At 41.2% G+C, this 19,387-nt stretch overlaps 2 protein-coding genes across 5 annotated transcripts; both read right to left on the bottom strand.

The window, feature by feature from the left end:
- Window positions 1-226: 226 nt before the first annotated feature.
- tmem269 (transmembrane protein 269) lies at window positions 227-10,925 on the bottom strand. 4 transcript variants are annotated; one of them, XM_086120653.1, is made up of 7 exons: window positions 10,846-10,925; window positions 10,287-10,333; window positions 7,437-7,584; window positions 6,240-6,337; window positions 3,953-4,096; window positions 3,189-3,389; window positions 227-2,360 (listed from the first exon to the last, which is right to left on the bottom strand). In XM_086120653.1, the coding sequence occupies exons 2-7, from the start codon at window positions 10,309-10,311 to the stop codon at window positions 2,251-2,253; spliced, it is 726 nt and encodes a 241-aa protein (XP_085976779.1). In that variant the 5' UTR covers window positions 10,312-10,333; window positions 10,846-10,925; the 3' UTR covers window positions 227-2,250. The 4 variants fall into 4 exon arrangements, with proteins under 4 accessions (XP_085976779.1, XP_085976768.1, XP_085976789.1 ...); XM_086120642.1 differs by having other exon boundaries at window positions 10,694-10,884; XM_086120663.1 differs by having other exon boundaries at window positions 7,437-10,333; window positions 10,694-10,884.
- A 3,567-nt stretch (window positions 10,926-14,492) lies between these two features.
- On the bottom strand, window positions 14,493-18,747 carry LOC147211032 (uncharacterized). Its single transcript, XM_086125949.1, has 11 exons — window positions 18,733-18,747; window positions 18,585-18,612; window positions 18,475-18,507; window positions 18,238-18,409; window positions 17,431-17,534; window positions 17,184-17,355; window positions 17,004-17,107; window positions 15,549-15,729; window positions 15,359-15,465; window positions 15,078-15,249; window positions 14,493-14,598 (listed from the first exon to the last, which is right to left on the bottom strand). The coding sequence occupies exons 1-11, from the start codon at window positions 18,745-18,747 to the stop codon at window positions 14,493-14,495; spliced, it is 1,194 nt and encodes a 397-aa protein (XP_085982075.1).
- Window positions 18,748-19,387: the final 640 nt, after the last annotated feature.

Below are 19,387 nucleotides of genomic sequence, written 5' to 3'. Positions count from 1 at the left end.
AGGACAAATCCGACGGCCAAAAATAATGAAAAAAAATTGTGTTCTTGCTAACCACTATTCACTAGGTACTCGAAATTTCCTTTCCAAATCCATAACCCCATTTGCCTGCCATATGTGCCCTGGGATTGACTGGCAACCAATACTTGGTGTAGTCAAATCAACATCTAGTACTTACTTCAAGAGAAGATTCTGGAGATTAAACACAAGAGTCAAGTTTTGTATTTGTACAGATATTTATTTTTTATTAATCATTTGTTATTCAACAGTATAAGAAAAGCTTCAGCTATTAATAATTTCCAAAATAGAGTAATTTAAAAGTTCTCACTGATGAATCACACAAAATCTTCGTGAATTGTGATTACATGTCTTACAAGTTGTCTAATCTGTCTACATTTTAAACAATGCAGTGACCGGCAGCAAAAGAAAAGAAATTGTCGAAATGATTGTGTCAGTGCCACATCGATATTTCTTTCTTCAAATATTGCCTGACAACACGTAAAGCTAAATACTGTTTGTCTATAAACATTCTATTGTATAAATTCCATTACAGTCACCTTTTTGCTATTTTTTAAAATACAAAGCAGCTCAACAAGACAATATGATTAACTCAAGTCACACAAACCTCTTATATATATATATATATATATATATATATATATATATATATATATATGTAAATTTTTCAAAGAGCTTCAAGAGAACCATGGCTTACAGAAGATTCAACACTAAAAGACTTTCACAGAAGGAATGTGTCGGTTGAACTTGCAAATCTTTATGCTTAAAGATGATCACCACGGAATGAAGTCAAGATTGCCTGTTACTGTTATTTGCATCAAGCTTCTGACCACTTCACTCTTTTTACTGTTCAGTTGCAGTTAGAGTATGACATTCGGACAACCCTGTGTGGATTTTCAACTCAGAACCTTTCTAAAACAGGCTATAAAAAACAAAAACAAATCTAAAAACTGTCCCTAAATCACTAATTGCATGGGAGAAAAGAGAACAATTCATTTCCAGTGACACTTAAAAAACTGATGCTAGAATTACAAAAGAATGTTCTCAAGTATGATCAAACACATGCTGTCATAAATAGTTAATGTCGAGGAGGCAGTTTTCAATTAATAAAAAAAACTGTCATATTTACTGTCATTATGACTTGGCAGTCCAAAAAAAGATATATAATAATAAGGTGCTTACAAGGAGACAGGTCAACTGTTGGCCGCATCGTGTGCCTGCTCTGAGTGCATAACAAATGATGGACACCTTGTAAGTTATGCCTTCTCTCAGTTAGTTGTTTTTCCTCAGGTATGGTGTTTTCTTGCTCGTCACATAATAGGCACAAGATAGGGCCAGAGACGATCATTGATCGTTTACTGCTGTCTGGTAATCCAGTTTTGACAAATGTGACAACGTTTTTTTGTTTTTGTTTTTGGTTTTTTTTTAAATGAAAATTTCAAACTTTTTTGAACGAAAATTTCAAACTCCCACTTTAAGCAAACCATCTTGATGTTGAAATTGTAATGATGGAAAATAAAGCTTCAAATTTGCTTCATGGACCAATTGTATGTTGACTCCTCCAGATGGCACTGTTGGTTTAAATGAAGAGGTTAAAGAAATGACCATTTAAAGTAATGACCATGCGGTGTGCTTTCAGCTCGATGTTGAACACAGAGTGCCATCAAGAGAAATAAAAAAGAAAATACAACTGGTTCATGAAGCAAATGTGACGCTTCATTTTCCAAACATTAGAATACTGAAAAAAAAAATACATAGAACACCAAATTTGGCACAGAGAAAATGTTGCATGGGTTCTATCCATGGAGGTTAGGATGTTGTACGTGATTGCAGATACAATATGTGCAAAACAAATTGGGTACAAGTGTACAAGAAATGTGTGTATGTCATTTAATTTATTTGGCACTGCGGCCATTTGCATAAAACTGATAGGAAATTGGATTAAGACTGGAGAGATCACATCAGAGACCAATCAGATCACAATTATTTTTAAGCTGGGGGTGGGACAAGACTTATCTTGTTCACCTTTTGAGAAGGCATCAGAGTTAGAGTTAATCGTGTCAGGATATCTGTCTTTCTCATCTGGATTCTCCCTGCAAGGTGTCACATCCAATATTTAAAAAAAAGGGGGTGGGGGGGGATGCTAAATACAGCAGCGTTTGTTTGTGGTGAATGAGCTTCTGGTGAGCCTCCATAGCAGCTAGCCGCAGTCTGGAATTAGCCACCTTCTCATTTTTACACTTTACTGCTCCAAAGAGATGTTGGGAACAAAATGTAGGAGATAGACCACAGTAGGTAGTATACACAGGGGGGGAGGAAGAACGAGCAGAACAGCATGCCCACTCCTAAAAGGGAGAAATGAAAAGTGGGGGGGATAGAATTTAGTTAGGAGAAGACAATGTGTTGTCAGTCAAATGAATGCCAAGGCAACGCGGTGCCAATAGGCGTGACAGATGGTGCAGTTTTCATATTTCAAAAATGATTTTAATATTTAATACAGTACAGTAATGAAATTACAAATTTGTGTGTTAACGTGCTTCCCTATTCTGACTGCAGCACTTTTTATATTTCCTTTGTGACAGACGTAATAAAAAGATTTTGATACTCTCAGTGCTTGGTTCTCCAATCTGCCAATAAATTCAATATTCAACAAAGATTCAATAAAAAGGACAAACGCAACCTTCTACAATGGTACGGTACAATATTTCATGACGATTAAAAAAAGAAGAAAGACAAGTATGTTGCCGGGTTATGTCTTCTTTTCTTCTGATTATCATTGCTGCTCTCAGATAACATCATGGAAGTAGAAGCCTTACGTTGACGGTGTGAACAGATATTAGCAGTTGGAACTGCTCCGTCCATATTGTTTGGCACCATTTTTGAATATGGGCTGGTTCCAACTTTAGGTATAACCTACACACGCAGGTACCGGTTGGTATTTTTTTCATTTTGAGAGTCCAAGTTGAAGTTATATTTGAGGTTGCCTCATCATATGTCCAGCTGCAATTGTGCTCAATGCTAATGAGCATTTTACAGAAACAACAAATTGATGTCTTGAACAATTCCACTTACCATTTCACTGTACTGAACTAACAGAACATGCTCATCACATTGCAATACCATTAAAATTAATCACATTGCATTTTTTAGCACTGAGAAAAGAATGGCCTTACCTCCAGCATAGACAACTTTCTTCCAGGCCTCCGACTCCAGCACTCGGTCGTGAGGGTAGAAACTGTGATTAATCATGAATAGGATCATGGCCACAGCGAGGACTCGCAGCATGGCCGTGTTGTTGCCCGACAGCAACGAGGCACTGGCGAGGACGCCCGCCGAGTAGGTGCAGGGCAGTCCACAATACATGAATGGGATTCCTGAAGGCCGAGACGAGAAATACTCGAGTTTAGAGGTTCTCTCTGTGGGCCATATGTTGGCGTGTTCCTAATGAATTGTCTTGCCGAAACGTTAAAAATAAAATACAATAAAAAAAAAGTGCACATCAGACATAAAATAAAACATACACGTACAAAACTTTACTGACAAAAATGACTCCTCCCTACCTTAACTATGGGACACTGAAAAGCTCTGACATGAATGTGACATAGCACATGACGGTTACGGTCGCATCAGTCACTTGACATGTGAATCACTCGCCACACAGCTTTATCATTATGGAAAATAGATCAAATTTTAAAATACATCAAGTGGCGCTACACCCAAACCCTCAACTTGGCTATCCCTCTGATGACCTCCTTTCTAATGCTATCCAACATGGTCACTCCTGAGAAGCTCGTCGTCTTCATCTCTTGCCCCTCAGTACGTTGGGCATCTATTTCGTATTTATTGAAAACCACGCTGGAAGAATGAATGCAAACATCCAAACCCTGGCAGCTCATCTGCACACGTTGGGAAGCCAGGTTCGGTTTTAGAAACTCACCGCTCGAGAAGAAACAGAGGCGAACAAAAACTGAGAGGATGTAACACATGCAGAGGATGTGATCCAACAGGTCAGGCGTCCTCAGCAGCAGGGATGTGGCGATCCCAAACGTTGTGAAATCTGCAAAATCATCCAGCTTTGCACCTTGAGAAAGAAAGGGGGACGAGACAAGATGAGTTAGATGAAAAAATTGTCGGTATTTTACTGAACACGGTGTTCCGCCGCACGGTCATCCGCAATGTGGGAATTTCAGCGTCAGCGGCCGTTCAGCAAACAACATTCTCCACTGCCTTGTCTCTTGATCCCTCAGGAGAAGCGGGCGTGCTTTTGAGCAGACAAGGAAGAGGTGAGTTGGGCCACAGCTGCATTGAAGAGGTGACATTCTGAAGCGCCGGGTCAACCATTTTAGCAATTTCAGATATGCACAGAAACCAAAGCAATGGGATCACATGAACAATTGAGAGGCCATCCAGTGGAATTAGTCTACCTAATCACAAAGTTCATTTGACATAATACATGAGAGGGCAAAACAACATTCACCTGCAAAGTCATGCAGAAAAACACGGCACAGACACAAAGGCCCCCTAACATGTGCAGCCAACAATGGATGATGCACCTCAGAGCTATTTTGGGCTTTTGAGGAAAAAAAAAAAAAAGCAGTTATTGTGACTTGTGAGCGGATGACCGAAGTGCTGAGCTTTTCAAATGAAAAAACTGAATGAAAACTCAAAAGCTTTAGGGGCTGTGTTCTCCCATGTGTGAAAGTGGGAAAAGGCGCGCAGACGCATGCTTTTCTGACTGCTTGGATTCCCCCATCGGCTTAAATCGGTCATTGACGGGCACGCATTCTGGGTTGAGCGAACCAAAAACATCAAATCTGGCCTGTCGTATATTCTCCCGTCATTTCAAGGATCTTTCATCTGATGCGCTTCTGAGGTTTGAGTAGATGAAGCACTCTGTGAAGGGGAAACATCATTTTGCACTTTATATGATACACCCAGTGTTGGGAAAGCTCATTTTCTATGCGAACAAGTTCAAAGTTCAATTTAGTTGTTTTACACTCCATAGTTCATAGTCATTTATTTTGCCCCCTTTTATCATTTTACGTAAATACATCAGAGCTGGGGGCCAAGTTTGCAAGTCACAGCTGTTCTGAATACAAAGAGACTCGCAAAGTACATTCCCAGGAAGGTCGTACATGCCGAGTACAAAAGAGTGTACTCCTCATTCTTGATGTTGACAAACAGCCATTGAGTCACGCTGCTTACTAACAAGCAAAAAGAGTCCAACAGCTCGAAGCAACGACCATGACCGCATCAAGAGACTGAGCATGAAAACATGAAATATCGTTACTTGCATTGTCAGTCATCCATGAGTGTTTTTGAGAATATCAGTGTTATCTGGTTTTCTGTAGTGTTTTTTTTTTTTTAAGCAAACTTCTCATTTTCACCTTTCATTCACTATAACCAACACTGGTCTCTGTGTGCCCTGCGATTGGCTGATGTACCTCGCCAACTGCCGGAAACGTCTGCGATAGGCTCCAGCACGCCTGCAGCCCTCGTGAGGATAAACGGCTTGGATAATGGATGGATAATCGCGTTGAGTGTTGCAGGGAAATGGAGTCTATCGCAGTTGATTTCACGCAAGGCGCACAAAGACAGACAACAGCGTCCCTGAGTGGGAAGTGAATCCACGTTGCCTGCATATAAATCAACTGAAGTGAAAGAACCACTACACTGTCAAGTGACTGGTCATACGAGCTTAATACTTGATCAAGTATCAAGTACAACTTTATTGTCAAATGTGCTGTATGTGTGGGAATGTATGTGCAACATACAGCACAGATGAAATTCCCTCCCTCTTAAACAGACAACAAGAGGAGCCGCTGCGGGTGCCCGCGCTGCTGATGTAAGTCTAACTTGATAATGATTGAACACTCCCTGAACATTTGAAAACCTATTAAACTTTATGTAGTAGAGTGCTTTTCGGAAATGTTATGAAAGCTTAGTTAAGCTCTGTCAAAATGTTCAACTATATGCAGGTACATTTTTAATTTGACATTTAAATGTTCGTAATTCTAACCTACAAACAACTTTCTGCTCAAACCTGAACTTGAATACATATTGCATTATTTAAAAGCAATACGCATCCTTTCTCAAGGCTGTGTTTGCCTTACGGACTTTGTAAGACAATCCGGATGATTAACTGGCTTAGTCTCCTAGAGCAGGGAGCTTTGTGTTTTGCCAAACTGAAAAGCCCAACAACCCGACCACAACACTCCACTTACCTAGAGCAGAACAGGTGCCAAGCCTCCTGGCAACAGCTCCATCGGCCAGATCCAGCAGGTAGCCAATCAGAATCGACCAACATGCTGCATGATGGTGCCTAAACAAATCAGAGTTATTTGATGGGAGCAAAATGCATGAGGATATGCAAATGTTGAGCCGAGAAAGGGCCTGGCTATTCATATCTGTTATTTTTATACAGTATTTGGCTCGTTGTATATTAGGAATAGCACCACATCATGGCATTTACCTTTCACCATCAGGGGCCAATGCATTCTGGGTGATTGTCCATTACGTGTCCCAGAGCCGTGCTTGTGCGGTCTGGATTATTTTGCCACCACGGTAGGGCGTATGTACTGTACGTATCTAATTAAGTGTCTTCAACACGACTTGTGAGGGTGTTAGTGTCTTTTCAGTTTGTTAGGTAAGGTTGAACATTTGCTCATAATTCGAAATGGGACAATGTGCTTGGCACAAAGACAACAATATTCATCCCCCCCAAAAAACACCATGCCTATAATGAAGCGCAGTGTTTCTTCAGATGGAACTGGCACCATAAAGTGGAGGGAATTATGAACAGTTAGAAACCGCCATCAGTCTGAGCAGAAATCTTTCCAGCTTCTGCTAGAGAGCAGCCTAACTAGGATGTCTGAGATTATATTTCGGGTTCACCAGAGGCACTTTACATCGGGGCCAGTGTGCTGTGACTCCCCGTTTAACTGGCAGACCCAGAGGTTTTGGGCCTCCCGAATGTTGCCAATGGTGTCCCTTCTTGGGACGTTAGTCCAAACTGTTGGTGCTCCCCAATGTTGCCGATGGTGTCCCTTTGTACTGTCTTCCTCACGTGTACCCTGTGGTGCATCAGTAATGGCGCCATTTACAAAACAAAGGCAGTTCTTCACACCTTTGCCTGGCTGTTAGCCCTTACACTCTGTCCCACAGAGGGGCAGATCCCAAAAAGGACATCCTGGTCATGCCATTGTATGAGCCTGAATGTGATTGGCTCATTTTGAATGCTTGCAAGAGGGAATCCACACTTGTGCAACCACATTTGAGGCTAAAGTTTTCAAATGATGCGCAGTATCTTGGTCTCATCTTATTTTGGTATATCACAAAAACCCTGCATTTCAACTAAATCACTGTTATTGCAACAAAGCTGTAAAGGATATTCTTCAATGAATAGACCTGCATGGACTCACCCATCAAGACTGCTGAGGATGGAGGCTATGCCCATGACCATGTTGGCAACTGATAGGGCATTAGCAGCATTTCTACGAGCAAATTCCTTGATCTGGAGTCCCGTGGCCTGATCGCTGAGAAGCAACTTGTTGGTGCACTGGAAGAGACCTGCGATCATATTACAGCGGCAGTTAGTAGCTATCCCGGTGAAGCTATGTGCCAGACTAAAGCTAAAACCCTACCTATCCCACAACCGAGCCGGTTGACCTTAGTGTGTCGAAACATGAACCATTTGTCCCAGTCTGAGTCAAATCTCAGCTGTGAAAAGCAAAAACTGGATACGAAACGACCTATCGCATAAAACGGAGTCTGCTATCTAATATAAAAGAAGCATCACTTGTCGCCACACATTTATTGGGCGGGAACCGGCAATACAACATATGCGGCCATATTCGGATAACAAGAATGCATTCATTTAGTCAGGGGTGTGCAGCCGACAGCATGCATCATTAGTGTCCTCCACCCACGCAAAAAAGATTTGTTAACTATTCCACTGGTCAACAGCAAATTTTAATCAGAGACCCTCAATTGTATTTTCACGCTTATTCCAAAAATGTCTTTACTTCTTTTTAGCACATCAGGTTTTTGAGACATTTTCATTTTTGGGTTTGAAGTTTGACTGAATAAAGTTTGAGAAAATACGGATTTGCCATGCGTCGTAATTTACAGCCTAATGTTTCCGAAAAAAATAAGTCCACCGCCTCTTGTTGAACCTAAGCCTGAATTCAGAAAAATTCTAAACATTACTATATTGCATATTACATAATTCCAAAGACCTGATGTGCTAGCAAAAAGAAACGCTGGCAGATTCAGAATCTGTTTTAAAAAAAAAACACATAAGTTTACTGTACCTGCATCTCTGGTTGAAAAAAATGTTGGCCACACTGAAAAATGTTGAATTTACGCAATTTTATTTTGCCATGGGGTTGCACAAAATAAAATTGATCCACATCCTTTTTTTACGTAGATTATCCATCTACTATATTGCACATCTAAGTGGCCGTAAATGAAGAGACACAATGTTTTTCAGTGTCATATGCATTGAAGTATTTGACAGTTTCCATTAGGCAGTCAGACATTATCAAGGGTTTCTCTCGCGCTACATATCACACACCACTTTGAATTTACTTGCATTCAAACATGTGCATTGAGTGCAGGTGATTAAAATATGGTCGCGGACCGGACTTGGGCATTGCTGCTCAAAAGGGTCACAAAGCGTGTTGGAGCCCATCCCAGCTGTCTTTGGGCGAGAGGCAGGGTACACCCTAAACTGGTCGCCAGCCAATGGCAGGGCGCACATAGAGACACAAGCGTTCACACCTATATACGGACAATTTAGAGACTTCAATGAGCCTCGTTTGTGGAATGTGGAGTACTCGTAGAAAACCCAAACAGGCACAGGAAGAACATCCAAACTCCACACTGGAAAGCCGGAGCCTGGGTTTGAGCCCAGAACCTCTGCAATGAGAGGTGGATGTGCTATAACCAGTTGTTCATTATGCTGCCACATGATCAATTAAAGTGCTTTTTTTTCTGTCAGTACACACATACACACACACACACACATATATACACACTCACACAAGCACTGCTCACGAACAATGGACATTTGGGTAACTACTGTACGTACTTTCACTATTGGCTACAGTGAGAGTGTGAATGAATTGCAACAACTGCAATTCATTCACACACTCAACTGCATATACCAGACGTGAGATCAATTTGTCTGCTAGCACCAATCAAAAGCGGTGACCTAGGACAATGTGGCAGCAGCTAATGGGCCCAGTCGATTGACAAGGGCCACCCAAGCATCGATTTTAAAGTAGAAAAAAAAAGCTTGCCTGCGTTGTTCGAGTTTACTGCTGAGAGAGCATACAGTACACTGAAATAGACGCTGTTTACTTTTGGCTTCATTTACAAGTTCTCGTGTGTTACAGTGACGCTAAATTTTGCAATACAGATTCGAGTAACAGCTACAGTATATACACGACATACATACTGTGCAGCCATCAACACAAAGTCAGCGAGATGTAATGAAAGCTGACACCAGCTCGCACGGGCCAAAAAAAACCCGTCTTTGCCCCCCACAAATCAATATTCGCTTTCTCTCATGTCATAGTACCGTCCAAGACAGTGTGCTTAGATCATGACTTCAAAAGTTGCAATATAGATTTAAATGGTGCATTGTAGCAGCCCGTATAGCAAGTTTCACCCTGAACTTCCTGTGATTCCAAAGGCAGGGCAGTTCAAGAGATTCTTCATCTGAAAGAAAACAGCGGATGAGACAAGAGCAGACAACCACGAACAACTTTTTCACTGCAGGAATGCTTTTACTTTACTGAAACGTCCCATTCTGAATGACACCTGAAAATACTTTCAGACACATTGACTTGTGAGTATCACAAAAGAGAAACATGCAGCTCATCTTTTGAGGGGTGTTGTTGAGACGACAGTATGTCGCTGGAAATCAAACGCACACAGATTTGGCCAATTTCAAGCAGCTCACTACATCTGAATTGCTGCTGAATGTATGATGGCAAGTCCCGTGTTACACAAGACTACCACGTTACCTATTATTGACTGAAAGGCTGATTGAGAGGACAGAAAAACAGCGGGAATTGAAAAATAAAGGCATGACATTCATTTGAGCGCTAAGACGACGGGAACATACAAACGCATGCAGACTATACACGATATGAGTACGGCGATCATTTATGAAAACCTCATCACGTTTATTCACTGCAACCAAAATCAATCCCCAATTTGCCCAGACGAGTGCACAGTAATCCAGATGAGATTGATGCATTTACCGGAGGATGGTGTCAACAGGATCATGACTGTCTCTGAATCGCAACAGCTGAAAGACAACGTGACAATGTATGTGAAAAAACATCAAATATTCCACTTTTCAAACTTTTTTTTCCAGACCCAAACTGTTGCTTTAGTTTTCATTTCCATCTGACCGAACACACACTGCTTTTTGGTTTTTTCAAATGCCTCTCCAAATATTTGGCACCTGTTGTCACAGCGCTGCACCATCAACACTAACCATCTTGTTCACACATTTAGTGTAAAATTCACAGAAATACAATCATGCAAATGATATAACGCAGGGAGGCTCTGTTGCAATTGGCGCAACTGTGTCACAAACAATGCAATTTCACTTTAAATGTGTCATTTTGTGAGACTACGAGTTGATCATTTTACGTCACCTTACCTGGGGTGAGCGCCAAGCAGAAGAGAAAATAGTCAAATTAAGCGATCAATGCCGATTAAACACGCCCCCGAACTGCGCGCTCTTTCTTTATGACTATTTTCCTTCCAATTCTCGTGACTTTATTCTGCCAGCAGCATCAGCAGCACGTTTACCTGTCAACGTCGCAGGAGCGTCACCGACGCAGCCTTTTAAAGCGCAAGGCGCAAAGCGCTGGAAGATTCCACCGGAAGTGACGCGTCCTAGGCTTCAACGAGTTTCCATCATGCGGGGCTCGGATGGTCAGCGCTCGCGGACAAAGCGTGCAAGAATGTGCATGGAGCGGGATAAGTGCAAAACGGAACATGGGTGACATTTTTGACATTGCACACTGCGCCTCAAAAAAAAAAAAAATGCTGTGGTGACTATTCAACTCAAAGCATTCACATTCAGAAATATATGGAGTTCATATATTAAGCTGGAACTAAAGCATTGTGCATGTTCCCATCACATGAATCCATATTTTTGCATCTCATTTCAGAAATGTCTGAAGTGTCCTCTCTAATGGCAACATTCACTATTTAAAACATTTCACGATAACATGTCTCTGGCATGCTTCACACTGAACATACTCTTTTAATACCCTGGTTGAAATCACTAGGTTTAGTCTCATGCCCCTGCTTGCCTCACTCCTACACTGAAAAAGATACTGATGGACAAGCATTTTGTTACCATTGCGATGAGGAGATATTAACACTGTTGGCAACTTGAAAAAGCAAATGCAAACTCCGAAGGGCACGTTGTAGAATGAGTTGTATTTTTCACTTAATTCATTAGCAAGCCACTTGTCAATTGTTGTTGCCAGCATATCTGTGTATTTGGCGCATGCAGTGGAGGGGACACCCAACTCAAATACTGCCCAAAGTCAATGTGTCACTGACATCGGGGAAATGATGTATTTTCCATATATGACAAGAGCCATACAAGGGCAGCACGCAGGTAGAAGGTGAAAACCATAAAAGCAACATGGCGGAGCAGAACCAGTTCAGAAGTGACCGCAAAGAAAAAGCCTAATCATTTGGCTGAAGGATCATCCATGTTGAAGTAAAAGTGAGCAATGCAGAGGAAGATTTTTTAAAAAAATTATTGGTGCGGTATCCTCAATGGAGAGTCCTGAAGGAACAACTTAAGTTGACGGCTGACATGGAAGCGTCACATTGTTGAGCCCAACTGGGTTATTTTTCACTCAACTGTTTTTGAGTGTACACATTGTTTACGGAACTTGGCCAAAGTATCCATCAAGGACATCCATCGCTATTCTTGAACCTCCTCCAGAGCACTGAGCAGCAATTTAAAGAAGGGCCTCTTGCATCCACGGGAATGAAGGTGCAACGTTAACATTCTTTCAAAACGTGTTTTACCTGTATGTGTTCAATGAGAGTTATCAGTATTCTCATAAAAATAGATCCAATGACATACATGCATCCAGACATGCACACAAAATGCTTATGCGTGGCCGAGAAATAGCTACCATGTGTACACAAAATACTACTCGGGGTAAAATTTCTATCCTTGCAGAGTACCATATTATGACAACGCAATATTGATCCTACCCGCCAGATGCCGCTAGAGAGTAGTCTCTCTCGCTCTCTCTCTCCCTCTCTCTCTCTCTCTCTCTCTCTTTCTCTCTTACACACGCGCGCGCACACACACACACACGCTCACACGCTCACACACACGCTCACACGCAAAGTCCAAACGCAGCTTGCTTTCATTTATGCATCGCTTTCAGTAACTGCCCTTTTTATGAAGGAAATATATTCAAAAGCATGACACCCATGTACAAGAAAAGTATATGATGTGATATAAGTTATTAACCAAATAATGATGGAAGGCGAAGTAACTTAATTTCAACCTATTACTGGGCTGCCAGAAAAAAGGACAAGTGAGGAGAGTTAAGGGATAAAAGTTTACAAAATATTCATCCTCAATGTTGTATGAACTCTAAGATGGCGTTGCTCAGGTGGTTAAGTGGTTGTCTCCCAGCTCAAAGGTTGTGGGTTCAAGCCTGAGTCCCCGCTTGCATGCATTGCTCCTTGAGAACAACCAGTTGCTCCTGATTCTGTGTGATCGGGTGAAGTCAAGAGTGTAGAAATGCTTTTGAGTGCCTGGAAAGAGCAAAAGCGCCTTTGCAAGGGTTTACTGCACTTTACCACTGCAGAGTCAATGGCGAGCGACATCCTCTTTTGGATGTTTCTTTTTCAGTGTTCAAAATGTTGACGCTATGTGTTTTATACCATGTTAAAAAAAAAAAAGTTAATTAAAAAATGAAAAATACATAAAGACGTACCTCGGATTGAATGCCTGGATTCTGAAAAAAAAACCATGAAAACAAACATCTAGAGCATTGAATGAAATAATAATAATAATAATAATGATAATGACACTTAGATTCTCTCTTCATTCATCTAGAACTGCTTAAAACAACAAAGCCTATGTAGGAATAGTGGTTACGATTGCGTGACTGTCCGTGTCTTATATTATGTGTTGTGTTATATTATTTTGGTATTTTATGTTAATTATAATAATAATAATAATAATAATAATAGATTTTATTTATAAGCGCCTTTCAAGACACCCAAGGACACTTTACAATAACAAAAAACACAAAACAATACGGGTTGAGCAGCGGCAGCCAAAACGCGCCAGCGTTCACTCAACCCGAAAGTCAGAAAGAAACAATTGTTCTGGAAAGAGCTTTGTTACAGCTGCAGCAGTTGTGAAAGCTGTAACAAAGATGTTAGATAAATAAAGATGTATTGTATAATAATAATAACAATAATAATAATCATCATCATCATCATAATAAAAGAAGGCATGTTTTGACCAAAATGGGATACAAATAAGATTAAAGATTATGTGACTTTGCCAAAGTGGTTTCAAATACAGTACAATGATTCTGATGCGGGTCATTTCTGACCCCTCATAGAAAAGTGTAGCGTCCACTTGCTCATGCATCTCAGAGTTAATCATAAATCCGTCAAATAGTATATAGTGACAAAAGTAACAAGTGATAACAGTACTGGTGATATCTCCTTTTCTGATGGACAAGTGCCGTCTTGGGCTTGGAGGAGCTGGTAAGCAAGCTCTGCCATCTAGTAGTGAAGAGCGTCCTACTTCTTGAAATTGCACAGCTACAGTAAACATTTTTTATTGTCAAACATGAATGGAAGGCAACCCCAAATGCCTCATCTCTTCATCTTGGAAATTTGGCTTCCTTTTAGAACTTGATCCTCTCATATTCCTTGAACAAATTTGAATAGTTTTATTATTGCACTGCACTTCAGTCAATAGCAACCCATTACCAAGTTCAATATTAATACAAGCTAATGTGTGTGGTGGTGGTGGCGTTGGGGAGGGGGGTAATTTGTGGCAGTTGAATAAATTGAACCAAAATAGGCACCGTTTTTTTTTATTGGACTTCCAAACAAGCAGTATTCTGATCAAATTGTTTTTACTAGATTTATTGAACACTGAAAAAAAAGCACGCTCTCCTTCAAAGTGCAAGGACTTTTCAAACTTCAAGCGTGCTTTATCTGTTTCACGGATTCCAACATGCATTTACAAGTCTCAGAAGAACTCGATGTGAGTTCCAGACAGCCTTAGGTGTCAAAGAATCACACCGCTTTGGGAAAATTATCGTGCATGATGGACACATTAAATATTTTTGTTTAGAAGGGTGAGGCTTTTCGCCTAACAATAATCATTAAGAGATGTTGATGTCCTTATGCTCAACGAATACAAAAGATACAAGACTGCAGGTTCAGGCGCAGAAGTCCGGTGGGCAGGTGAATCGAACCTTGTAGTCTTCGCATTGTTTCTCGGGCTGCTCATCATTCACACACGCAAAGCCGTGAGTAGCGTCATACCTGTAAAATGCATTTTATTCAAGTAAGAACGAGTTGTGTTTGTAATTATACGACGCCACTTCTTTGACTTTTCACCTCAGCTTTTTCAGCACACTTGTGATGGAGATTACTCATTCATCCACTGATTATCTTATTCTTGCACTTGCATTCTTGCATTATCGTATTCTTGCACATTTCGTAAAGTTGAAAATGTACTTCCGGTAGCAAAAAGATTTTGAACCTTTTAACGTTTGAAACCTTCTGCAACACAAAGTCAGCATTCGCTGGAATGACATGAACAAATATTATAATATTGCTTATGCCACAGCGGTGGTAAGAAGAGAGGCCAGTTCTGTCCTCACACTTTTCGAGAAAAATCCCCATGCCCCATCCTCACCAGTTGATTTATCAAATGACAGATGGACGTCAAATGTTTGACTGTTTTGGTGCAGCAACAGTAGAGAGCAATCGTTTTGGGCATTGTCGTTTGGCCCACTCACGTTTGAAATACATCGCCGGTCTTGTGTGCTGGGATGCCAGATACTGTCATGGCCTCCACCGCTACAGGCTGAGAGCAGACCCCCGCAGCATTCACCCTTTGCACCTTGTCCAGAGTCTCGTAATCGCCGCCGTTGGTGGGATTGTCTACGTTGAACCAGCCAGTCCTGCAAGCTGTCATTGAAAACGTGAGAGACAAGAATTGCTCAAAAGACCAAAGTGTCCGTTTTTACAAATCTTGGGTTACAAAAAAATAGATAGACAAGCATAAACAAAAACTCACTGTGACAGAAATCGGAGGGACACGTCAGCACCACTTTGTAATCCTCGCATTGTTTTGCGTTCTTCTGATTCTCATTGATGCATGCAAACCCAAAAATAACATCATAGCTGCAATTTAAAAGCACGACAAAAGCACAAGTCACACCGAGCACAATTTTCTTTTCTAATTGGCATGTGAATGAAGGACTCACAAGAGGAAGCTGTCTCCCGTGTGTTTCGAAGGCAAGCCGTCTTTTGTCCTGGCCTCTATTTGGAGCGGATTCCTGCAGACCTGATTCGGGTAAGCCTTCATCAGCTGATACAAGGCCTCCACATCACCCTCGTCTGATTGGTCAACATCGCTATTGAACCATCGTGTGCGGCACTCCGACACTGAGACATGGATCAATACATTTCCACATTTAACACAATTTCTTTGTCAGTTTTGTACTCATTTTAGACCACCTTATTAAAACTTAAATATGGTGCAACAATTATCTGCACCAACTGCACAACCGTCATCGTATTGTACCACTGAGCAGTTTATCTCTGCTCGATGACTCTTCACATTGTCACACAGCTGTCATTGGGTCATAGTACTGTCATAGTACTGTCATAGTACTACTGCTCAATGGTACCCTTACATTATGGAAAGTCTTTCAATACTGATCTGTCATGTCCTTGTTTATTGTAGTTGCTTGTTATTGCAACTACAATAAACAAGTGGCTAGTGGAGCCATCCATCCATCCATTTTCCGATCCACTTATCTTAACAAAGTGTTGGGGGCGGGCTGGAGCCTATCCCAGCTGTCTTCGGGTAGTGGGTGGGGCACACCCTGAACTCATTGCCAGCCAATCGCAGGGCAAACTGAGACGAACAACCATCCACGCTCACACTCACACCGAGGCACAATTTAGAGTGTTCCATTAACCTGCCGTGCATGTTTTTTTTTTTTTGTAATGTGGGAGGAAACCAGAGTACCCGGAGAAATCCCACGTTGGCATGGGGAGATCATGCAAACTCCACACAGGGCAAGCGACACACAGTATATATATATATATATATATATATATATACATATATATATATATATATATATATATATATATATATACAGTATATATATATATATATATATATATATATATAAACAAGCTGAGACCGGAAATAGATCACTTGCATTTCATAATTTCATAATCTTTTTTTTGAAAAATTACATATGATTCAATGACCGATTGAAGTTTCCGCGGTAAATTGCCATTGGTTACAGTTTACAACAATTTGTCACGCATCCGTCCAACCATTTTCAACACCGTTTATCCTGTTTCGGATGTCTGGAGCCTATCACAGCTGATATCTGGTGGAAGGCAGACCACACCCCGAACTGGTCGCCATTCAGTCGCTGTGCACACATTGAGACAAACAACTATCCACACCCACATGCGTCCTGTCACCGAGTGGGAACCAATCCCACGCTGCCCGCAAACAAGTCAGGCGACTGTACCACGACATCATCAGTGACACGTCATGCATCTAAACTCATATTTCATCGCCAAACAAGAGTTTGATTGATTTGAGATAACATGCGCTATCAGAATGTTACGATCCAGGACTGATTGTGACGCTGCATGTGGCGTCCATTTTTGCGAAAAGAACCATGCCTTACCTTGACAGAACTCTTCGGGACACGTGAACCTGACCTTGTAGTCTTCACAGCTCTTGTCAATCTGATCTGCATTCCAACATGCAAAGCCATGTGTAGGATCTAGGCTGTAAACAAAACGACTGTCAATCGAGGATTGTGTCACCGATGTCCTGACGCTGAATTTCCTGAACATGATCTCACTTTAAGAATGTCTCTGGAGTACTGGAGGCAGAGCCAACGGAAACGACCTGGGCTTGGATGGCTATCGGCTGGGGGCAGATCTCTCCGGGGTACTTGAGTTGCAGATCACCGAGGAGCTCAAAATCTCCATGTCCTTCGGGGTCATCCAGGTCAAACCAGCCCGTCTGGCACGCTATGGGAATCACATCCGCAAAACACCCTCAAACTGAAGAATGACGTCATTTCGTTTGTGTTTTTGTTCACAAACCTGAACAGAAATCTCCAGTACAGGTGAACTTGACCTTGTAATCGTCACATAGACTCCAGGCTTGCTCTCTGTTGAGGCACAAAAGGCCCTCGGACGCATTGTGGCTAAAAACATGATTTAAATCACGTATTAAAAGTCGCTTCCCGTCTTTGGTGTTCCCCAACCATGCATAAGAGTTGCACATATCTGCAACACTTTGCGCTACGCAGTTGGCTTTAAATGTGCTCGAGAAATGCAGTAAATTAGAATTGAAGATTGGAAACACACACACACAGCCATGTCGTCTATTCTCCCAAAGTGAACAAGTAGGCAAACTTTCACATGGTTTGCCATGTGAATGTCATCCACACAACGGTAACATTGATTTGCATCAAAAAATGACCATCTTTTGGACATTATCAAATAAAACCTGAAAGAAAGCAACTTCTTTCTTCTTCTTTTCCTTTCGGCGAGCATCACAAAATAGCTTTCAAATGACACTTTCAGAGAGAGAGTGCTGTACATCCAAAAATAGGTTTTGTATGTTATTTGACTCTATTCTATTCTAGTGTTTTTCTCTCTCCTCTTCACTATTGTTTTCTGCGTACATCAAGAATAACTGCCAGGTTTCCTGGTCTGTCTCTCCCTGTTGGTCATTGTTTATGTCCCTCTGGACAGGTTGCAACCGGGATACGTAAATTCCTGTGTTTGACATTCTTGGCCAATAAATCTGATTCCGATCCCGTGTCCACTAAAAGTAACTGTGGACCATTTTAAGTTTCACAAAAGGAAATGTAAAAAAAAACCACAAAAAAAAAACGTCCATACGTGTGGAAGATGTTCCACGTATGCTGAGACTTGATCCCGGCAACAGTTTGAGCCTCCATGCCCACCGGCTCAGAGCAGATCATGCCCCCATGTTTGCTTCTCAGGTCAGTCAAGAGCTCCGAGTCCCCTTCTCTCGAAACATCTCCATCGTCAAACCAGGCAGTCTGACACGCTGGGGGAAACGAACTACTAATTATTTCTAGGATCAATAACTTACAAAATGGACACGAGACTTACTTTCAAGTGCATGAATGGCAGATAAGTGCAGGTCTGGAGGAAGACAATGGTTGTATATTCATCAACATTTATACTACATAGCAACGTACGAGGGTCTTTCATTTTATTACCTGAGATAAAGAAGCAAAATGCAATGCTCTGCACAACAACAGATGAAACAAACAAAAAAAAACCAAGTTTGATTTGCAAGTGAATAGAATGAACATTCCCAGCAGTAAAAATAAATAAATAAATAAAAAATACATCTAATCGACTTACCTGAAAGAAAATCATGACCGCATACCATCTGATTATTAGGAGTGAATGATCGCTAGATTATGACATAAATTGACATGAAATACTCTTTTTGGAGTTTGCTCAGAAGCTTCATGTGCCAAAATGAGACTGAATGCAACATTCACGATAGATAATCACATCCTCTAGATTCCTCATTTGACCAATGGACTTGCTCCGCTGGGATTTTGTTGGAGGGTGGGCGCTGCGTTTTTTTTCTTTCCTTACTTCCCACAAAGGAAGAAAGAAATGCAACACCTTGTCTCAACATGACAACCACTAATGGGTGAAGTGTGGTGGATCTTCAGGCGGGGAACGTCTTCATTTCATATTCCGCTTCCATTATAATTGACTGAAATGCAGATCCCATTTCTTAACAGAGCTCACAAAGATCGCCGGTCACAAAGGCATGAGGTACCACCCAGTATTCAGCCTGTACCGAAGAAAGGTCTGGATATGATATGAACATGCTTCAGCTCATGCCTTAATGGAGTAGATGTATTCAGGTTGATTTATCTGGATCATTTTTAAAAATAGTTTCAATTCTGACCTAAAAGGTTACGTTGTGAGGCAGTTGGATTGTTGTGGTTTCAGTTGTCTGATAAGACTGTAAAAAAAAATCAAAAACGCAACTTGTACT

This window comes from Hippocampus guttulatus, chromosome 1, assembly GCF_054856545.1.
Source record: "Hippocampus guttulatus isolate MCC_2025c chromosome 1, RoL_Hgut_1.0, whole genome shotgun sequence".
Taxonomy (NCBI): Eukaryota; Metazoa; Chordata; class Actinopteri; order Syngnathiformes; family Syngnathidae; genus Hippocampus; species Hippocampus guttulatus.
Note: the sequence above shows the minus strand (reverse complement) of the source record. Positions and strands in the feature narration are given on the sequence as shown.